This window comes from Mobula hypostoma, chromosome 5, assembly GCF_963921235.1.
Source record: "Mobula hypostoma chromosome 5, sMobHyp1.1, whole genome shotgun sequence".
Lineage (NCBI taxonomy): Eukaryota > Metazoa > Chordata > Chondrichthyes > Myliobatiformes > Myliobatidae > Mobula > Mobula hypostoma.
The window spans coordinates 105,578,726-105,601,558 of NC_086101.1; the positions used below are offsets into that span (position 1 = coordinate 105,578,726).

General features: G+C 46.5%; 1 protein-coding gene across 4 annotated transcripts in view; it reads left to right on the forward strand.

Annotated features, from left to right (window-relative positions):
- LOC134346880 (disks large homolog 4) overlaps positions 1-22,833 on the forward strand; it is a 438,117-nt gene that overhangs the window by 194,087 nt on the left and 221,197 nt on the right. For all 4 annotated transcript variants that reach the window (XM_063048693.1, XM_063048692.1, XM_063048690.1 and 1 more), the window contains exon 2: positions 22,505-22,669. In XM_063048693.1, coding sequence (XP_062904763.1) covers positions 22,505-22,669 — 165 coding nt within the window. The remainder of the gene's footprint in view (positions 1-22,504; positions 22,670-22,833) is intronic.

The following is a 22,833-nucleotide window of genomic DNA, read 5'->3' on the forward strand; positions in this document are numbered from 1 at the left end:
GTTTTAGGTCAAAATCAACAGATAAATATATAGGTGCATGGTCACTTACATCTATTGTCCCAATTCCACAGATGACTATTTTGTCTTTATTTATTCCAAATGTTATGAAATAGTCTATTCTAATGTATACAGAATGGGGGGCAGAATAATGAGTGTAATCCCTTCTGTCGGGGAAAAGGTCCCTCCAGATATCAATTAGGCCAACATCCTCAAAAAGAGTGTTAACTTTCTTATGTAAAGACTTTGTTTCGTAAGTTTTTCTATTGGGAGAGACTAACTTTGGTTGTAATTTTAAACTTAAGTCTCCCCCACATATCAAGAGACCTTCTGTTTCAGTTACCATAATACTAGTAATTTTCTGGAAGAAACTAATATCACTTCCTAGGGGTGCATATATATTCAATAAAGTAACTGGATTTCTGTCTATATTCCCCCTTACCAGAATATATCTGCCCTCCTTTTCTCCCATTTCAAATACTTTTTCAAAATTTAGCTTGCTTGAGATGAGAATAGCAACTCCTCTTCGATGTCCTGATTTATATGAGGAGAAAAACAAATTAATTTTCGATGCTCATTATCACAAGTGAGTTTCTTGTAAATATACTACATGGGCTTGTTCTTTTTTCATTTTTGATAGAATTTTACTGCACTTGACTGGATTCAGCAGCCCATTGACATTAAAAGAAATGAATTTTACTTTGTCCTTAGCCACGTGTATTTATCTGTTAGTATATCATTGAAATTTGCAGAATATAACTTAATTGATCTACTCCCTGAACAAATAAGAGCCAAGAAACGCGAATAATAAAAAACAAGGTAACAAAGGTGTGATTCCAAGGCTGGGGTCTCTAGATGGCCCCTCCTACCTGTGAGTTGAGGGCCCCAGCTGCAGTACCTATAAAAGTAAGTAAAAAAATCTATGTCCATTACACAGAAGTGATTTCCCTGTGTATTCCTCCCATGTATATATTCTCAAACATCCCACCCTGCAAAAATTCATTTCAGGGAGGTAGCACCCCCACCCACTTCAACCCCATATATCCCCCCACCCCCGGTTGACCTCCAAGGGTGTGTGTAATACTTTGTTTAGTGATTTTGTCTAATCTGTAAACCAAGTTGGGTATATGCAGAAAATGTGACATTAAAATATGTACTTATATTATCATGTTTATTCTACTACAACTTTAAGCGTACAGGGAGGTTGGCCTCATCACGTAGGATCAATAGCGTAGCTCCTTAGCAGCCAGCCAGCTAGTTTAAATAACATTAGCTGTGCTAATGAACGAATGACACCTGTTAAACTCACCTCAACATGACTTTAACATTTTAACCCACAATGGGCAATAGAAAAGTTGCTGTTGTAAACAGTGCAGCGAGCAACACTGTCATTATTTTTGAGGATGACTGTAAAACCCGCCCACAGAGAAAACTGATAGGTCTACTTAGCAGGGGTCCCCAACCTTTTTTGCACCACGGACTGGTTTAATATTGACAATATTCTTGCGGACCGGCCGGCCACGGTGGGGCGGGGGGCGGGGGGGTGGAAGGTGTTAATCACGACTGGAATATAGATGATAAGTCAACTATGTCACTTATAAGTGGCTAATACACTCAATTTCGTTTCTAAAAGGGTTTATCTAACGAATTTAGTATTAAACACACAGCGCGTATTTTCCTCCCATGAATATAGTGATAAGTCAATTATAAGTCAATAGCATCATAACATTTTAAGCAATGTTTGGATATTAAACACAGCGCATATTTTCCTCGTATGAACATATAAAATCATTGCAACACACCAATATCGTTGAATCAGTGGGAGCCCTGGGCTTGTTTTCCTGCAACAAGATGGTGCCATCGAGGGATGATGGGAGACAGCAATACTGGAAGGGGGTTCCTTGTGTTCAGTCTATTCTGCAATTTTGTTTTCATTGCATTCATTGCAGAAAACTCCACTTCGCAGAGATATGTTGGAAATGGAAGCAACGTTTTCGGTGCTTCCGTGGCTATCTCAGGATATTCAGCTTTGACTTTGATCCAGAATGCCGGCAAAGATGTTATGTAAAACATACTTTTCAGCCCGCCGTCATTTGCAAGCTCGAGGAGTTGATCTTCCCACGCTGACATGGATGATGCGTGCGTAATGGTCTCGCGTGCGTTCAAGTTCAACAGTGCGTGACAGGGAATGAGGAAAGCTTTCAAATCTCTTACTAACTCTTCCTTCAGTTAGTCCTGACGAAGGGTCTCGGCCTGAAACGTCGACTGTACCTCTTCCTAGAGATGCTGCCTGGCCTGCTGTGTTCACCAGCAACTTTGATGTGTGTTGCAGCTGACTCATATCGTTTCCTCGCAGCCCGGTGGTTAGGGACCACTCTTAGCACAAAGAGAGACCAATCAGGATGCTCGCTCTCCCTCTCCCTCTCTTTCTCAAAAAAATCGATTTCTGGGATATTGTATATAATTTCCGGGCATCAGGGAGCCACTATCGATATGCGGGAGACTCCCGGAACTTCCGGGAGAGGTGGGATGTCTATATCCTCATTTAGGTGGGGAAAAAGGAGTTAATGAATGAATTTTTAAAAATTGAATAGTATAAAATCCAGATTATAATACGTATTTCTCGAGATAGGTATATCACCGTCTATTTTTGCTTCCGTTTAGTTTATCAGCACTTTTAAAGTTAGCCAAACCTTATGGCTCTTCTGGAGGAGGTGAGGGCTGTCTTCGGAGAACTCACAGTCTCTTCCTAATATCCTTCTCTCATCCTCCTCCTGTCCCCTGCTTCTCAGTTCTCTTACTATTTCCCAAGCAGATTGGGTTAACTGCTCAGCCAGGCTTTCCCTCGGTCTGACCATGCTAACATAGTCATAGTCATACTTTATTGTTCCCAGGGGGAAATTGGTTTTTGTTACAGTTGCACCATAAATAATATAGTAATAGAACCATAAATAGTTAAATAGTAATATGTAAATTATGCCAGTAAATTATGAAATAAGTCCAGGACCAGCCTATTGGCTCAGGGTGTCTGACCCTCCAAGGGAGGAGTTGTAAAGTTTGATGGCCACAGGCAGGAATGACTTCCTATGACGCTCTGTGCTGCATCTCGGTGGAATGAGTCTCTGGCTGAATGTACTCCTGTGCCCACCCAGTACATTATGTAGTGAATGAGAGACATTGACCAAGATGGCATGCAACTTAGCCAGCATCCTCTTTTCAGACACCACCGTCAGAGAGTCCAGTTCCATCCCCACAACATCACTGGCCTTACGAATAGGTTTGTTGGTTCTGTTGGTGTCTGCTACCCTCAGCTTGCTGCCCCAGCACACAACAGCAAACATGATAGCATTGGCCACCACAGACTCGTAGAACATCCTCAGCATCGTCCGGCAGATGTTAAAGGACCTCAGTCTCCTCAGGAAATAGAGATGGCTCTGACCCTTCTTGTAGACAGCCTCAGTGTTCTTTGACCAGTCCAGTTTATTGTCAATTCGTATCCCCAGATATTTGTAATCCTCCACCATGTCCACACTGACCCCCTGGATGGAAACAGGGGTCACCGGTACCTTAGTTCTCCTCAGGTCTACCACCAGCTCCTTAGTCTTTTTCACATTAAGCTGCAGATAATTCTGCTCACACCATGTGTCAAAGTTTCCTACAGTAGCCCTGTACTCAACCTCATCTCTCTTGCTAACAGGCAATCCTCTGTTGTTCATGTCTGTAGTCGCCTCTTCCACGGTCGGATATAGCTGTATCCCTCCTTCGTAAAACACCCTCAGTTTAGCAGAGTATGGGATTTGGAATTTAATCTTTTCTTGCTTTAATATTCCTTTCGCTTCGGAATACTCCTTCTGTTTCTGTAGGACCGCTGGGGGGTAATCATGATCGAAGTATATTAACTTCCTGTTCCAAAACACCCTCTTCTTACTCCAGGCCATCGTAGAATCTCCGCCTTGCTCTTGAATCAAAGGAATTTAAGTACTATTGAGCGCGGCTTACCTTCTCTGTCTCCGGGAGGCCGCGGGACGAACGCACGATGCGCCCTCTCAATTTCAATCTCCATAGTCGGGAGAATCTCCAGCGCTTCCCGCAGCAACTTTTCTACAAACTTCATCATCGATAATCCCTCTGCTCCTTCGGGAACATAATAAATCCTGATATTTTTCCATCGCGATCATCTCTCCTGGTCAAGCAATTTACTTTCCTGTTGATTTAATATTTTTATCGTCTTATTTAGTATCTGTTCCACGTTTTGGGCGTGATCTTCATTTCTGAGGCTAGCTTGTCTCATGTAAGAGAGAATGTGTTTGCCGTTGAAATGTGTGGTAACGCTTGTGGGCTTTCCCCAGCATATCTTCTGATGTATTGGTTGTTAATGCCAACAGCATATTTCACTCCATGTTTTGATGTACATGTGATAAAATAAATCTAACTGAAAATTTGAGGGAGCCCGCGGTATGAGCATGACTGCAGAGTAACAGGCCCTTCGTGCCAAACTGTTATTCTGCCTAGTCCTATCAACCTGCACCTGGACCACAGCCATCCATACCCTTCCCATCCATGTACTTATCCAAACTTCTCTAAGGCGTTGAAATCGACCCGCATCTACCACCAACATGAGAAAATTTGCAGATGCTGGAAGATTCAAAGGGTCCCGATGGAGGGTCTTGACCCAAAACCGGCTGTTTTTCCATGTCCATAAATGCTGCCTGACCTGCTGAGTTCTTTCGCATTTTGTGTGTGTTGCCCAGCGTCTATCATTTCTGTTGGCATCTCATCTCACATTCACACTATCCTCTGAGTGAAGAAGTTCCCCTTCAGGTTCCATTTAAGTCTTTCACCTTTCACCCTAAATCTATGACCTCTAGTTCTAATCTCACCCAACCTCAGTAGGAAAAGTCTGCTTGCATTTATGTTTTATGTACCTCTCATAATATTATATACCTTCACAAGATCTCCCCTCATTCTCCTTTGATCCAGGGAATAAAGACCCAACCTGTTCAGTCTTTCTCTATAACCCAGATCCTTAAGTTCCTGCAATATTCTCGTAAATTCTCCCTGCACTCTTTCAATCTTACTGATATATTTCCTATAAGTAGGTGACCAGAATTGCACACAATACTGCAAGTTTGATGTCATCTTGTACAACTTCAACCTAACAACCCAAATACCGTGCTCAATATTTTGATATATGAAGGCCAAAAGCTTTCTTTCTGACCATAAGACCATAAGATATAGGAACAGAAGTAGGCCATTCGGCCTATCGAGTCTGCCCCTCCATTCAATCATGGCTGATCCAATTCTTCCAGTCATTCCCACTCCTCTGACTTTTCCCCATATCCTTTGATGCCCTGGCTAATCAAGAACCCATCTATCTTTGCCTTAAATACACCCAATGACTTGACTTCCACAGTTGTTCATGGCAACAAATTCCACAGATTTACCACCCTCTGACTAAAGTAATTTCTCTGCATCTCTGTTCTAGATGGACGTCCTTCAATCCTGAAGTTGTGCCCTGTTGTCCTAAACTCCCATACCATGGGAAATAATTTTGCCATGTCTAATCTGTTCAGGTCTTTTAATATTTGGAATATTTCTATGAGATCCCCCCACATTCTCCTGAATTCCAGGGAATACAGCCCAAGTGGTGCCAGATGTTCCTCATGCGATAACCCTTTCATCCCTGGAATCATTCTCATGAATCTTCTCTGAACCCTCTCCAATGTCAGTATATCCTTTCTAAAATAAGGAGCCCAGAACTGCACACAATACTCCGTGTGGTCCCAAGAGTGCCTTATAGAGCCTCAACATCACATCCCTGCTCTTATATTCTATACCTCTAGAAATGAATGCCAACATTGCATATGCCTTCACCACTGACTCAATCTTGAGGTTAACCTTTAGGGTATCCTGCACAAGGACTCCCAAGTCCCTTTGCATCTCTGCATTTTGAATTCTCTCCCCATCTAAATAATAGTCTGCCCATTTATTTCTTCCACCGAAGTGCATGACCATACACCTTCCAACATTGTATTATATTTGCCACTTCCTTGCACAGTCCCCTAAACTATCTAAGTCTCTCTGCAGGCTCTCTGTTTCCTAAACACTATCCACTCCTCCGCCTATCTTTTAATATTTAGCCACAAATCTATTAATCCCATAAACTAAATCATTGGCATACATCGTAAAAAGCAGCAGTCCCAACACTGACCCCTGTGAAACTTCATTGGTAACCGGCAGCCAGCCAGAATAGGATCCCTTTATTCCCACTCTCTGCTTTCTGCCGATCAGCCAATGCTCCACCCATGCTAGTAACTTCCTTGTAATTCCATGGGGTCTTGTTTTGCTAAACAGCCTCATGTGTAGCACCTTGTCAAAGGCCTCCTGAAAATTCAAGTACACTACATCTACCGTATCTCCTCTGTCTACCCTGCTTGTAATTTCCTCAAAAAATTGCAGTAGGCAATCTATCTATCTGTGATGCCACTTCCAAGGAATTATGGATCTTATTGGAAAAGTTTTCAATCTCGTAAAGTCAAGCATTTTTGAGACAAAATTTGAGAAAGTTTGTCACCCGAGGGATTGAGCCCTGATATTGTGCAGTCTAGACTATTTCTGATCTGGAAAGCTTACTGCATTTGAGACCGCCTCACTATGGAGAGAACTGAACCTTGGGAAGACAGATACAACTCTGTTGAAAGTTTCCTGGGAGGGCATGCGTCTTCTGGCTCAGTGATCAATAGTTAGTCAATTCCTTCCTTTAACCTCACACGATGTCTCATCTATGTTCTTGAGCTCCTGGGATATGGAATCCAGGTGTGATTTGGCTGATTGGTGGAAAGAGGCAGAGGCTGGTAGTGGAGGGTTGTTCTTCAGACTGAAGGTCAGTGACCAGTGGTGTGCCACAGGGATCGGTGCTCGGTCTCGCATCGGTTGTCATCTGTATGAATGATTTGGATGAAAATGCAGTTAGTATGGTTAATAAGTTTGCAGACACCCAAAGCTGGGGGTATAGTGGGAAGTGAAGAGGGTTATCTAAGGTTAAAATGGAATCCTCAACTAATGAATTGGGCCAGAGTGGCAGATGGAATTTGTCTTGGAGGTGTTGAATTTTGGTAGGTTTGACCAGGGCAGGACTTTTCAGGTAAGTGATTTGGCCCCAGAAGGTGTTGAGCAACAGAGAGTCCTAAGGGAATAGGTACATACCGAGGGTGGTATGGTAGTGTAACTTTTAGTGTAATGCTTTACAGCACCAACTTTAATGTTGGGGTTTAAATCCTACCATTGTCTGTAAGGAGTTTGTACATTCCTCTGTGACTGTGTGGGTTGCAAAATTGCACCGGTTTATGTAAGTAAAATGTGGGCACGTTACTTTGATGTCAGAAACATGGCGACGTGTGTGGGATACCCAGCACAATCTCGCTCATTTTATTTGACTCATTTCTCCTTAGGTTTTGATGTACAAATAAATCTAATCTTTAATATTTAACGTGGTTCCCTGGAGATGGAGATGCAGCTGGACAGGGTGGTGAAGGAGGAGTTTGCAGATATGTCATTATTGGTCAAGGCACTAAGTACAGGAGTTGGTGAGACCACAGTGCACAGTTGGAGTGTTATGTGCAGTTCCAGTCACTCAGCTTAAAGAAAGATATCATTAAGCTGGGAAGAATGTGGTAGAGATTCACAAGGATGTTGTTAGGCCTGGAAGGCATGAGTTACAAGAAAAGGTCAGATTGGCCGCTGGGTGACCTTATAGAGGGACATAAAATTATGAGGTGCATAGATAAAATGCCTTCCCAGCTGAGCAATCGAATGCTAGAGGCGATAGGTTTAAGATGAGAAGGAAAGGATCTAAGAGTGTCACAATAGCGAAATAATTAGCACATCACTTTACAGCGCCAGTGACTACCAATAGGTGTTCACTTCCCGCGGTTGTCTGTAAGGTGCTTGTACATTCCTCTCATGGGCTTCCTCTGGATGCTCCAGTTTCCTGCCACACCCCAAAGTATGGACTATATTGGTACCGAATGCAGGGTGACGTTTGCAGCCTGCCCCCAGCACATCCTTGAACTGTGTTGGCTTTTGAACCAAATGATGCATTTCACTGTATGTTTCGATGTACGTGACAAGTACAGCTAATATTTAATGTGATCTTTTTTAAAAGGGGAGGTTTTTCACTCAGTGTGTGGTAGGTATATGGAACGAGCTGTCAGAGGAAGTGGTAGAGCTGAACACAACTACAACTTGGAAGACATTTGGACAGGTACATGGATAGGAAATGAACCTGTCCAGGCGAGAAACAAGAGAAAATCTGCAAAGCAACACATACTGAATCCTGGAGGAACTCAGCAGGCCAGGCAGCATCTATGGAAATGAATAAACAGTCGATGTTTTGGGCCGAGACCATTCTTCAGAAATGGAAATAAAGATGAGAAGTCAGACTAAAAGGGTGGGGGGAGGGGTGGAAGACGTACAAGATGGTAGGCGATAGGTGAAACTGGGAGAGGGGGAGGGGTGAAGTAAAGAGCTGGGAAGCCGATAGATGAAAGAGGTAAAGGGCTGGAGAAGAGGGAATCTCATAGGAGAGGGTAGAAGACCATGGAAGAAAAGGAAGGGAGAGGAGCACCAGAGGGAGGTGATGGGCAGGTAAGGAGATGAGGTGAGAGAGGGAAATGGGAATGGGTGATGGTGAAGGTGGGATGGGGGCAATTACTAGAAGTTTGAGAAATTGGTCAGGTGACAGATCTCTCGGTAGGTGAACATTCCAGAAACGGATGGGACTACATCATCCTGACCTTTATAGCCTCGGACAGAGATAGGAGCAGACAGTATGGGAAAGTATTTAATAGGGGGAGGTCAAATTGTGAATCCATTAGGCAGGAACTTGGAAACATAAATTGGGATCAGAAGTATTTCGTTAAACATACGATGGAGATGTGGGGGTTGTTCAGGGGCTCTGGATAGGTTTGTCTCATTAAGACCGGGAAAAGACGGTAGGGAGAAGAAGCCACAAGAGATGTTGACATCTGGTCAAGAGGAAGAGGGGAGCATACTTAAGGTTTAGGAAGCAAAGTTCAAACAGGGTTCTTGAGAGTTGCAAGGTAGCCAGGAAGAAGCTTAAGCAGGGACTTGGGAGAGCAAGAAGGGGGCCTGAGAAGGCCTTGGCGAATAGGATTAAGGAAAACACTTACACCTACTCTAAGTGGATTTGTAGAGACAGGATTTATGAGCATTTGGAGAAACATAGTCTGATTAGAGATAGACAGCATTGGTTTATGAGAGACAGGTAATTTCTCACATGCCTGATTGACATTTACAAGAAGGTGACAGAACAAACTAATGAAGGTAGGGCAGTGAATGTGTGGTATGTGGATTTTAATAAGGCATTTCACAAGGTTCCTCACGGTTAACTCATTCAGAGAGTTAGGAGGCATGAGATCCAGGGAAACTTGGCACATGGTTTCAGAATTGGCTTGCCTATAGAAGGCAAAGGCCAGTAGTGGATGGGGTGTATTCCGTGTGGAGGTCCCTGACCAGTAGTGTTCCATAGGGATCTGTTCTGGGACCCCTGTTCTTTGTAAGTTTTATATCACTTAGATGAGGAAGTGGAAGAGGTTTGCAAGTGACATGAAGGTTGGTGGTGTTGTGGATGGTTTAGCAGGTAGTTGTAGGTTACAATGGGATATTGACAAGATACAAAGTTAGACTGAGAAGTGGGAGATGAGTCTTAAGACCAGGAAAGTCTTAAGTGATATATTTTAAAAGGTTGAACTTGAAGGCAGAGTTTAAGGTTAACAGCAATATGGAGGAACAGAGAGATCTTGGAGTACATGTCCATAGATCCCTTAAAGTTGATGCACAAGTTGATGGGGTGGTTAAGAAGGCAAATGGTGTACTGAGCCTATGCTAGTCTGGTGGTTGGGACTCTGATCCAAAGAGTCTGTATTTTTGCTGTGTGAGTTTGGATGTTAAAGCACAGCCTGGCTTTCCCTCAGTTGTTGGTGCTGACTGAGAAAGTGCAGCCTGTACAGGTAGAGTCCTACACACTGTCAGTATATTAAACAGAACTCTGGGGTACAGGAGCCATGGTTTCACACACAGTAGCAAGAGTGCGTGACGTGCCTCCAAGCATCTGCAGTCTCCATTCTCAGATCCTCACGTCTTCCTGTCCATAGAGCTGTGACCAGCATCTACCCCTCCAGCCGCATAGCAGCTGGCCCAGGCATAACTGTCTCGTGGCAGTTTGCCGTGCACAGTGTGGCCTTTGTTTCAGCCCAACCTGTAGGCAATCATGTGATGTAGAGCCCTTAGGTGGAGATGAGTCCAGTGATTGGCCCTGTCCCCACGGGGTGAGAGGCGGAGGGGGCGGTGTTGGGATGTTGAGTTCCTTGGCCTTCCATCCTAAGTGCTGACTTTAGGGTGGGAGGACCCAGTGACGCGGCTGAGTTACTCATCCAGCCTGCCTCCTCTCGCCTCTGTGCCCAGTTTCACCAGGAACCGGTGAGACAGAGCTGACTTTGGTTTCTGCCCCTGTTTCCCCGTAGACGTGGGAGGCTGTTGCTAGGCAGTGGGTTGCTTAACATGCAGAACACTTGTCACTTCCCCACTCCATAGGCTGACGATGCTCTCTCCTACACACTGCCGCTCTGCTGATTGCACAAGGCTCCAAGGTCCAGGAGACAGGGCGCCTGGTATCACTCGCTGGCTCGAGGATGGGTGCCCCAGGCACGATGGAAAGGCTACAGTCTCCTCTCGGATTGACGGAGTAACATGGTGGGTGGATGGCTCTAAGTATTCTGAATCATAGTACCCTGCTCAGCTCAGGGCTGAGAAAGCAAAGGCAAGATAAAGGGTGAAGGTGCAGCCTTGCCATCATCAGTGCCGCCCGGCACTGTGCACTTCCTTATTGCTGCCCCTCCAAATGGGTGACCCCTCCCTCAGTGTTGCCCACCTTGCAGCGCTGCCTGAGAATTGCCTGTCGGGAAAAACAGGCACTCCTTCAGGACTATCTCTCCCTCTGTACTGTGCCTTTCTCAGTGTGACCCTCCCCCATTACTGTGTCTCCTTCAGTGTGACCCTCCCTCAGTACTTCCCCTCCCACAGTGTAACCCTCCCTCATTACTATGTCTCCCTCAGTTTTGCCCCTCCCTCAGTATTGCCCCTCCCTCAGTGTGGACCCCCCCCTCGCAGTGCAACCCTCCTGCAGTGCTGCGTCTCCCACAGTACAGTGCCACCTACTGTGTGACTATCCCACAGTGCTATAGCTTCAACAGCACAACCCTCTGTCAGCACTGCCTTTCCCACAGCGTGACCCTCTGTCAGTACCATCACTTCCCCTCCTGCCACTCAGTAACTTTCCCTATCAAACTCCCACCTCACAGCGCTCCCTCAGGTCTGACACATTATGGGATTGGTCTCTGAGAGTAATTCACACCTGAGTGAGAACTCTGCCTACCCCTCAGTGAGGTTCAATGTACAGTGAGGACGTTTACGTAGCATTCATCCTCCCACCGGCTGCCCAGGTCCTGCCTCTTGTGTGTTTGGTTGCCCAGTTCATGAGTTGCTTGCAGTGGTGGGGCCATGCGCTGCTGAAGGTCGAGTGTCTGTTTGCATTGTGCGGTCTCCACAGTGCTGTGCTGCTGCTGCAAGCTTTCAGCTTTTGTGAATCGTGTCTCCCCCCAGCCTCTGCTGTCAAGTACCATTCATTTCTTGGTTTCTTTTAATATTCAACTCCTTGGCAACCATCCTATCTGTTCCATAATATGGAGACACACAGTTGTCTGCTTTTTTGTAGCACGTTGAACGCTGTGGAACTGCACACGGTACAAGGACAAGGAATCAGCATCAGGTTCATCATAAGACATAGTGGCTGGATTCGGCCATTCAGCCCATCAAGTCTGCTCCGCCAGTTAATTACAGCTGATTATTATCCCTCTCAATCCCATTCTCCTGCCTTCTCCCTGTAATCTTTGGCACCCTTACTAGTCAAGAATCTTAGCCTCCACAGTCGTCTGTGGCAATGAATCCCACAGATTCACCACCCTCTAGCTGAAGAACCTCCTCTTCTTGGCTCTTAAGGGCTGTCCCCCTATTCTGAGACTGTGCCCCCTCTGGTCCTAGTCTCACCCACTATGGGAAACATCCTCTCCACTGTTTTGAGGCCTTTCAACATTCAATATAGAAAAATGAGATTCCTACTCATTCTTTTAAGCTCCAGCGAGTACAGGCTCAGAGCCGTCAACTGCTCCTTATACACTAACCCTTTCATTCCCAGAATCATTCTCATGAACTTCCTGTGGACCCTCTCCAATGTCAGCACATCTTTTCCTAGATAAGGGAACCAAAATAGCTCACAATACTCGAAGTGTGGTCTTACCAATGCCTTATAAAGCCTCTGCATTACATCCTTGTTTTTATATTCTAGTCCTCTCAAAATGAACACTAACATTTTATTTGCCTTCCTTACCACTGACTCAACCAGCAAGTTAACCTTTAGGGAATTATGCATGAGGTTCCCCAATTCCCTTTGCACCTCTGCATGCCACCTTGGCTGAACAGAGGAGCACTTCTAGTAATAGACTAAGACAACTGTGCTGCTCCAAAGAGTGCGATATGAGGTCATACTTACCCTCGGCCATTAGGCTGTATAATGAGTTAACCTATAGCCGGGGAAGTGATGATCCCCTTTGTTTGAGGTAACATTTTTTTTTATTCCTTTTGCTTCTCTTCTAGTATTTATACCTGTGCACTTGTAATGCTACTGTGATACTGTAATTTCCTTTGGGATCAATAAAGTATTTCTGAATTTTCTGCTAGGTTAGAAAACAGACTATGCTTTTATTTCTTCTACCAAAGTACATGACCATACACTTCTCTACACTGTATTCCATCTGCTACTTTTTTGCCCAATCTCTTAATCTAAGTCCTTTTGCAGACTCCCTGCTTCCTCAACACTTCCTGCCCCTCCGCCTATCTTTGTATCATTTGCACACTTGGCCACGGAATTCAAGACCAAGTAACACAAGTTTAATGCTCGCAGCGGCAGTTTGGGAGTTTAAATTAAAGTAACTAAATTATCAGGGAATATTAAGAAAAGCAAATCTCTGCTCAGATAACCATAAAACCTCTAGACTGTGGTAAAAACCCATTTTTTTCATCAATGTACTTCAGGAACAGTAATCTGAATAGTCTTATCTTAATGGTCCCCTTAGTAAGCTAATCTTAATGGTCCACTGTCCTCTCCTATCAGCTTCCTTCCTCTAAACACGAGCATAGAATGTACAGCACTGGAACAGGTCAATCGGCCCACAGTGTTGTGCCAAACCTATTAAATTAGTCATCAAATGGCTAACTAGACTCACCTCTTCTGCTTACACAATGTCCTTGTGCTTCCATTTTGCTTACATTTATATATCTATTGGAACAGTTCTTAAAAGTCTCTAATGTTTCTGCCTTTACCATCACCCCAAGCAACCCATCACTCTCTGTATGTTTAAAAAAAACTAGCCCCTCACACCTCTTTTGAAATTGCCCCCGTCACCTTAAATGAATGCCCTCTGAAACCCTAACCCTTGAAAAAAGATGCTGTCTGTCTGCTCTATCTATGCCTTTTTTTTATCTTATAAACCTCTATCAGATCTCCCCTTGGCCTCGGCGCTCCAGAGAAAGCAACCCAGGTTTGTCTATCCTCATACCCTCTAATCCAGGCAGCATTCTGGTAAACCTTTTCTGCACTTTCTCCAAAGCCTCAGCGTCCATGGTAGAACTATGCAAAAACTCCAGATATAGCCGAACTAGAGTTTTATAAAGCTGCAACATAACTTCCTGTCTTTTAAACTCAATGCCTTGAGTAATAAAGGCAAGTGTGCCATGTGCCTTCATAACCACCCTATCAACCTGTGTAGCCATTTCAGGGAGCTTGGAGATTCTGCTCCTAGAGATTCTACAGATACGGGAAATGTTTAGGAACACATTCAAAATGCTGGAGGAACTCAGCAGATCAGGTAGCATCTGTGGAGAGAAATAATTCACATTTTGGGCTGAGAACTTTCATCAGGCCCAAAATATTGACTGTTTATTCCTCTCTACAGTTGCTGCCTGACCTGGTAGCTTACTCATTCTTCAGCCCTTTACCTCTTCCACCTCTCACCTCCCAGCTTCCTACTTCAGCATCCCTCCCCTACCCACTGACCTTCCCCCTCACCTGGTTTCACCTCTCACCTCCCAGCTTCCTACTTCAGCATCTCTCCCCTACCCACTGACCTTCCCCCTCACCTAGTTCCACCTCTCACCTCCCAGCTTCCTACTTCAGCATCCCTCCCCTACCCACTGACCTTCCCCCTCACCTGGTTCCACCTCTCATCTCCCAGTTTCCTACTTCAGCATCTCTCCCCTACCCACTGACCTTCCCCCTCACCTAGTTCCACCTCTCACCTCCCAGCTTCCTACTTCAGCATCCCTCCCCTACCCACTGACCTTCCCCCTCACCTGGTTCCACCTCTCACCTCCCAGCATCCCTCCCCTACCCACTGACCTTCCCCCTCACCTGGTTCCACCTCTCACCTCCCAGCTTCCTACTTCAGCATCCCTCCCCTACCCACTGACCTTCCCCCTCACCTGGTTCCACCTCTCACCTCCCAGCTTCCTACTTCAGCATCCCTCCCCTACCCACTGACCTTCCCCCTCACCTAGTTCCACCTCTCACCTCCCAGCTTCCTACTTCAGCATCCCTCCCCTACCCACTGACCTTCCCCCTCACCTGGTTCCACCTCTCACCTCCCAGCTTCCTACTTCAGCATCCCTCCCCTACCCACTGACCTTCCCCCTCACCTAGTTCCACCTCTCACCTCCCAGCATCCCTCCCCTACCCACTGACCTTCCCCCTCACCTGGTTCCACCTCTCACCTCCCAGCATCCCTCCCCTACCCACTGACCTTCCCCCTCACCTGGTTCCACCTCTCACCTCCCAGCATCCCTCCCCTACCCACTGACCTTCCCCCTCACCTGGTTTCACCTCTCACCTCCCAGCTTCCTACTTCAGCATCTCTCCCCTACCCACTGACCTTCCCCCTCAGCTGGTTCCACCTCTCACCTCCCAGCTTCCTACTTCAGCATCCCTCCCCTACCCACTGACCTTCCCCCTCACCTAGTTCCACCTCTCACCTCCCAGCTTCCTACTTCAGCATCCCTCCCCTACCCACTGACCTTCCCCCTCACCTGGTTCCACCTCTCACCTCCCAGCTTCCTACTTCAGCATCCCTCCCCTACCCACTGACCTTCCCCCTCACCTAGTTCCACCTCTCACCTCCCAGCATCCCTCCCCTACCCACTGACCTTCCCCCTCACCTGGTTCCACCTCTCACCTCCCAGCATCCCACCCCTACCCACTGACCTTCCCCCTCACCTGGTTCCACCTCTCACCTCCCAGCATCCCTCCCCTACCCACTGACCTTCCCCCTCACCTGGTTTCACCTCTCACCTCCCAGCTTCCTACTTCAGCATCTCTCCCCTACCCACTGACCTTCCCCCTCAGCTGGTTCCACCTCTCACCTCCCAGCTTCCTACTTCAGCATCCCTCCCCTACCCACTGACCTTCCCCCTCACCTAGTTCCACCTCTCACCTCCCAGCTTCCTACTTCAGCATCCCTCCCCTACCCACTGACCTTCCCCCTCACCTGGTTTCACCTCTCACCTCCCAGCTTCCTACTTCAGCATCCCTCCCCTACCCACTGACCTTCCCCCTCACCTGGTTTCACCTCTCACCTGGCTACTTGTATTCCTTCCCCCTCCCCTCACACCCTTATTCTGGCTTCTTCCCCCTTGCTTTCCAGTCCTGATGAAGGGTCTCGGGCCGAAATGTTAAGTTTATTCCTCTCGTTAGATAGTGCCTCACCTGCTGCGTTCCTCCAGCATTTTGGGTGTGTTGCTCAAGATATCCAGCATTTGCAGAAAATCTGGTGTTTATAAAATGCTGACATTCTCAGTGGGGGAAAAAGGGGGTTTCGGGGCAAATGTGGGCAAATAGGAAAAGTAGGATGGAGAAGTTGGTCTGAAGAGCCTGTTTTCATGCTGTGTGACACTATGGGAACTGAAAGGTGACAAGAAGCTTGGAAGGAATATAGAATGGGGTTGGCCAAAGACCTTTGAACCTTTGGAAGTGCAGGGCAGGTGACAAAAACGTAGGTAGCTGAGTTATTGAGAGCAAGTTTAGGAGGTTGCAGTAATGAAGGAATCCCTTGGTCTTCAGCACATAGAGACCAGAAGGAGGAGAAGAGAGTTTATAGGGTGGGAGACGGAGATGCTCATGATGGGCGGTGGAATGTAGAGGTGACTATTGCTGCTGATGGTGGTCTGTCACTGTATAACAGTGGGGTACAATACCAGTGTGGATGGATCTGTTGCTGTATAACAGCAGTACAGTACTGGTGGGGACGGGTCTGTAACTGTATTAACACCACAGTACAGTACCGGTGGGGATGAGTCTGTCACTATTACACTAGGGTACAGTACCAGTGTGGATGGGTCTGTCACTGTATTAAACCACAGTACAGTACCAGTGTCGACAGGTCTGTCACTGTATTACACTGGGGTACAGTAGCAGTGGACAGGTCTGTCACTGTATAACACCACAGTACAGTACCAGTGTCGACAGGTCTGTCGGCGTAGAACTCTGGGGTACATTACCAGTGGACAGGTCTGTCGCTCTATAACACCAGGGTACAGTACTGGTGGACAAGTCTGTTGCTGTATAACACTAGGGCATGTACCAGTGTGGACAGGTCTGTCACTGTGTAACAGAGGGGTACAGAACTAGTGAGGACTGGTCTGCACTGTGGAAGGGGGTACAGTACCAGCAGGGACTGGGTCTGTTACTGTATAATAGTGGGGTATGGTTTTGGTGTGGATGGGTCTCCCATGGTATGATATCAAGGTATGGTACCAGTGAGCACAGTCTGTCACTGGGTATGGTACGGATGGTGATGAGTCTGTCTGTGTAACACTGGGGTGTGGTACCAGTAGGGATAGGTCTGTCACTAGCATACACTGGGGTACGGTTCTGGTGGGGACGGGTCTGTCACTGTATAACACTGGGTACAAGCGGGACATGAAGGCGCTGGACATCAACACTGAATCCTGGGAGGAGCTTGTAGCTGGCCACATCAGATGGAGAAGCATGTTGTCAGATGAAGAAAAATTCCTGAAGGTGGTAGAAAGAAACGCTGCAACTTCAGTAGCGCTGAGATCACTGATAGATGTGGCCTTTGCAACAGCGACTGGCACTTTTGCATCAGTCTCATCAGCCACAGATGGTGCTGCACCAACTGTGTAGACAGCTAGCAGGCAACATCCATGTCCAATGTTGACCAGCAGAAGCCCACACACACAGTAGATGTAGGGACAGGTCTGTCACTGTAGATCACTGAGGTACAGTACCGGTGGGGATGGGTTTGTCACTGTATAACACTGGGGTACGGTACTGGTGGGGATGGGTTTGTCACTGTATAACACTGGGGTACAGTACCAGTGGGGATGGGTTTGTCACTGTATAACACTGGGTACAGTACCGGTGGGGACGAGTCTGTCACTGTATAACACTTGGGTACAGTACCAGTGGGGACGAGTCTGTCACTGTATAACACTTGGGTACAGTACCAGTGGGGACGAGTCTGTCACTGTAGATCACTGAGGTACAGTACCGGTGGGGACGGGTCTGTCACTGTATAACACTGGGGTATGGTACCAGTCAGGATAGGTCTGTCACTATAACAAGGGGGTACAGTAGAGGTGGGGGTGTCTGTCACTGTATAACTGTAGGGCACAGTACCAGTGAGGATGGGTCTTTCCCTGTGTAACTCTGGGGTACGGTACCAGTGGGGATGGGTTTGTCACTGTATAACACTGGGGTACGGTACTGGTGGGGATGGGTTTGTCACTGTATAACACTAGGGCACAGTTCCCATGGGGATGGGTTTGTTACTGTATAACACTGGGATACAGTACCAGTGGGGATGGGTTTGTCACTGTATAACACTGGGGTACGGTACTGGTGGGGATGGGTTTGTCACTGTATAACACTGGGGTACTGTGCTGGTGGGGATGGGTTTGTCACTGTATAACACTGGGGTACGGTACTGGTGGGGATGGGTTTGTCACTGTATAACACTAGGGCACAGTTCCCATGGGGATGGGTTTGTTACTGTATAACACTGGGATACAGTACCAGTGGGGATGGGTCTGTCACTGTATAACACCGGGGTACAGTACTGATTGGGTCATGTTTGTTACTGTATAACACTGGGGTACTGTGCTGGTGGGGATGGGTTTGTCACTGTATAACACTGGGGTACGGTACTGGTGGGGATGGGTTTGTCACTGTATAACACTAGGGCACAGTTCCCATGGGGATGGGTTTGTTACTGTATAACACTGGGATACAGTACCAGTGGGGATGGGTCTGTCACTGTATAACACCGGGGTACAGTACTGATTGGGTCATGTTTGTTACTGTATAACACTGGGGTAACGTGCTGGTGGGGATGGGTTTGTCACTGTATAACACTGGGGTAACGTGCTGGTGGGGATGGGTTTGTCACTGTATAACACTGGGGTACGGTACTGGTGGGGATGGGTTTGTCACTGTATAACACTAGGGCACAGTTCCCATGGGGATGGGTTTGTTACTGTATAACACTGGGATACAGTACCAGTGGGGATGGGTCTGTCACTGTATAACACCGGGGTACAGTACTGATTGGGTCATGTTTGTTACTGTATAACACTGGGGTACTGTGCTGGTGGGGATGGGTCTGTCACTTTATAATACTAGGGTACAGTACCAGTGGAGACAGGTCTGTCACTGTATAACACGGGTACAGTACTGGTGGGACGGGTCTGTCACTGTATAATACTGGGGTACCGTACCAGTGGGGATGGGTTTGGTACTGTATAACACTGGGGTACAGTACCAGTGGGGATGGGTCTGTCACTGTATAACACTGGGGTACAGTACTGGTGGGGATGGGTCTGTCACTGTATAACACTGGGGTACAGTACTGGTGGGGATGGGTCTATCACTGTATAATACTGGGGTACTGTACCGGTCAGGACAGGTCTGTCACTGTATGACACTGGGGTACAGTACTGGTGGGGACGGGCTTGTTACTGTATAACACTGGGGTACCATACCGGAGGGGACGGGTCTGTCACTATATAACACTGGGGTACAGTACTGGTGGGGATGGGTCTGTCACTGTATAACACTGGGGTACCGTACTGATGGAGATGGGTCTGTTACTGTATAACACTGGGGTACAGTACTGGTGGGGATGGGTCTGTCACTGTATAACACTGGGGTACCGTACTGGTAGGGATTGGTCTGTCACTGTATAACACTGGGGTACCGTACCGATGGGGATGGGTCTGTCACTGTATAATGCTGGGGTACCGTACCAGTGGGGATTGGTTTGTTACTGTATAACACTGGAGTACTGTACCAATGGGGATGGGTTTGTTACTGTATAACACTGGGGTACCGTACTGGTGGGGATTGGTCTGTCACTGTATAACACTGGGGTACCGTACCGGTGGAGATGGGTCTGTCACTGTATAACACTGGGGTACCGTACCGGTGGAGATGGGTCTGTCACTGTATAATACTGGGGTACAGGTCTGTCACTGTATAACACTGGGGTACCGTACCGGTGGGGATGGGTCTGTCACTGTATAACACTGGGGTACCGTACTGGTGGGGATTGGTCTGTCACTGTATAACACTGGGGTACCGTACCGGTGGAGATGGGTCTGTCACTGTATAACACTGGGGTACAGTACTGGTGGGGATGGGTCTGTCACTGTATAACACTGGGGTACCGTACTGATGGAGATGGGTCTGTTACTGTATAACACTGGGGTACCGTACTGGTGGGGATTGGTCTGTCACTGTATAACACTGGGGTACCGTACCGGTGGAGATGGGTCTGTCACTGTATAACACTGGGGTACCGTACCGATGGGGATGGGTCTGTCACTGTATAATGCTGGGGTACCGTACCAGTGGGGATTGGTTTGTTACTGTATAACACTGGAGTACTGTACCAATGGGGATGGGTTTGTTACTGTATAACACTGGGGTACCGTACTGGTGGGGATTGGTCTGTCACTGTATAACACTGGGGTACCGTACCGGTGGAGATGGGTCTGTCACTGTATAACACTGGGGTACCATACCGGTGGAGATGGGTCTGTCACTGTATAACACTGGGGTACAGTACCGGTGGGGATGGGTCTGTCACTGTATAACACTGGGGTACAGTGCAGGGTTGGGGATGTATGGACAGTGTATAGTACGTGTTTTGGGGATCAGTCCACAAATCCAACTACTCACAGTCTAATGTGGAAAATTACCTGACCTGATATTAAATTATGGGAGGCACAGACATGGTGGGTAATCAGAACCTCTGTCTTAGTGGAATATACTCAGTGCTAAAGGGCATAGGTTTATGTTGAGAAGGGTGGGTCTTCAAAGGAGATGTGCGAGTGAAGTGTTTTTTTATTACACAGAGAGTTCTGGGCGTCTGTAATAAGATGTAGGCATGACAGCAACGTTTAAGAGGCACCTAGAGAAACTCATGATCATGGAAAGAAATTGGGATGTGTAGGCAGGTGGGATTCATTTAGCTTCAAGTTCCTGTGTATCAACATCTCTGAAGATCTATACTGGGCCTACATATTGATGCAATTATGAAGAAGGCATGCTTCGGCTACATTTCATGAGGATCTTGGGAAATTCGGTATGTCACCAAAGACGAGCAAATTTCTACAGGCGGACTGTGCGGAGCATTCTGACTGGTTGTATCACCATTCGCTACGCAGGTGCCAACGCACAGGATTGGAAAAAGCTGCAGATGGTTATTGACTCAGCCAGCTTCTCATGGGCACTTTCAAGGACATCTTCAAGCGGTGATGCCTCAAGAAGGCAGCATCCATCATGAAGGGCTGTCAGCACCCAGGACATGTCCTCCTCTCATTACTACCATCAGAAGAGGTACAAGAGCCTGAAGACACACACTCAATGTTTTAGGAACAGCTTCTTCCCCTCTGCCATCAGATTTCTGGATGATCCATGAGCACTATACCTCTCTATCTATTCTTTTTTTGCACTACTTAATTAATTTTTGTATTTCTTATTGTAACTTTTAGTGATGTTTTGTGTATTGCACTGTACTCCTGCCGCAAATCATCAAATTTCACAATGTATGCAAGTGATAATAAATTTGATTCTGCTTCTAAATGAAATTGCTCACATGGTCAGCCCAGTTCTCATTGGCTGCAGGGCCTGTTCCTGTGTTGTACTGCCCAGAGAGGCTTCAGTACAATATGGACTGGTTAAATAAATGAGTGAGAATGTGTCACCCAGTCTGCTCGCATAAAATTATTATTCTATTAATATTTTTAATAAATAAAGACTTTATATAAAAAATGAAGTTATTTGTTAAAGTATGTTTCTGGAATACAATGTGCATAAATACCAGCATGTATTTACTATGTAAACAGTATTAAAAAAGTGGTTTGCAGTGATTGCAGAGCAGTAAAGAATAGACAGAGGATCAATAAATGCTGTCTGACTTGCTGAGTTTCTCCAGCATTTTGTGTGTGTTGCTCGGGACCAGAGGGTTTTGTTTTGTGGGATATGAGGGAATTAAGGTTTGGTAGACAAAGTCAAAGTTGAGTTTATTAACATCTGCACAAGTTCGTGTGTGTGCAGGTGCAATTAGAACGGTTGCTGCAACAGCACGGGAACATAGCATTAGGGATACAAAATTCATAAGAAACACATAAACATAGATTATACACAATTATACATGGAAAAACACAGTTAGCACAATAAGAGTCCATTGTTCTGCAAAATCGTCAACTACGGCAAGCGTGAGTGGTTAGTGCAACACTTTGTAGAACCAGTATTTGTGATTCAATCCCCACTACTATCTATAAGAAGTTTGGATGTTCTACCTGTGACCACATGTGTTTCCTCCTGATCTTCTGGTTTCCTCCCCCAAACCAAAGATGTACAGGTTAGGGTTAGTAAATTGTGGGTGTGCTTTGTTGGCACCAGACACTTGTGGCTGTCGCCAGCACATCCTGGACTGTGGTGGTTATTGATGCAACAGCACATTTCACTGTATGTTTCAGTGTTATGATGTTCCTGAGACAAATAAAGATGATCTGACCTTTGTTGCTACACTGTAGTGACTAGGGTTTTGCTGATTGCTTCAAGCACTGTATGGTTGAAGTGAACTAGCTATTCCCGATCCTAGTGGTGTGGCACTTCAGGCTTCTGTACAGCAACAAGAAGTTAGCATGGCCCAGCGGAGATCAAATTAGCCATAATTTTCCAGAAGGTTAGGGCAGACATGAGGGGCCAAATGTTTACCCTGGGTTGGCTGCTGGTTTCAGTGTGAGATGATGATGTGTGAACCTGAGGCTGATCATTCCACTGATTTTTCTCTAGAAATATCGGTACCAAGATGAAGACACCCCACCCCTGGAGCACAGCCCAGCACACCTTCCCAATCAGATGAAGGGGCCAGAGCTCGTCCATGTTTCGGAGAAGAACTTGTCACAAATCGAGAATGTCCATGGCTACGTGTCCCACTCGCACATCTCCCCGATGAAGGTATGACTCTCTCAATTGACAATGAGTTTGCCATGCTTACTGGTGGAGTCCCTCTTACTGGCCCAAACCACAGACAGGTTTGAGAAAGATCTCCATGGTAGAACAGGCGTTCTACTTGCATTCTATTCCTGTCTCCCCTTTCCTCACATTCCTGATGTTCCCCC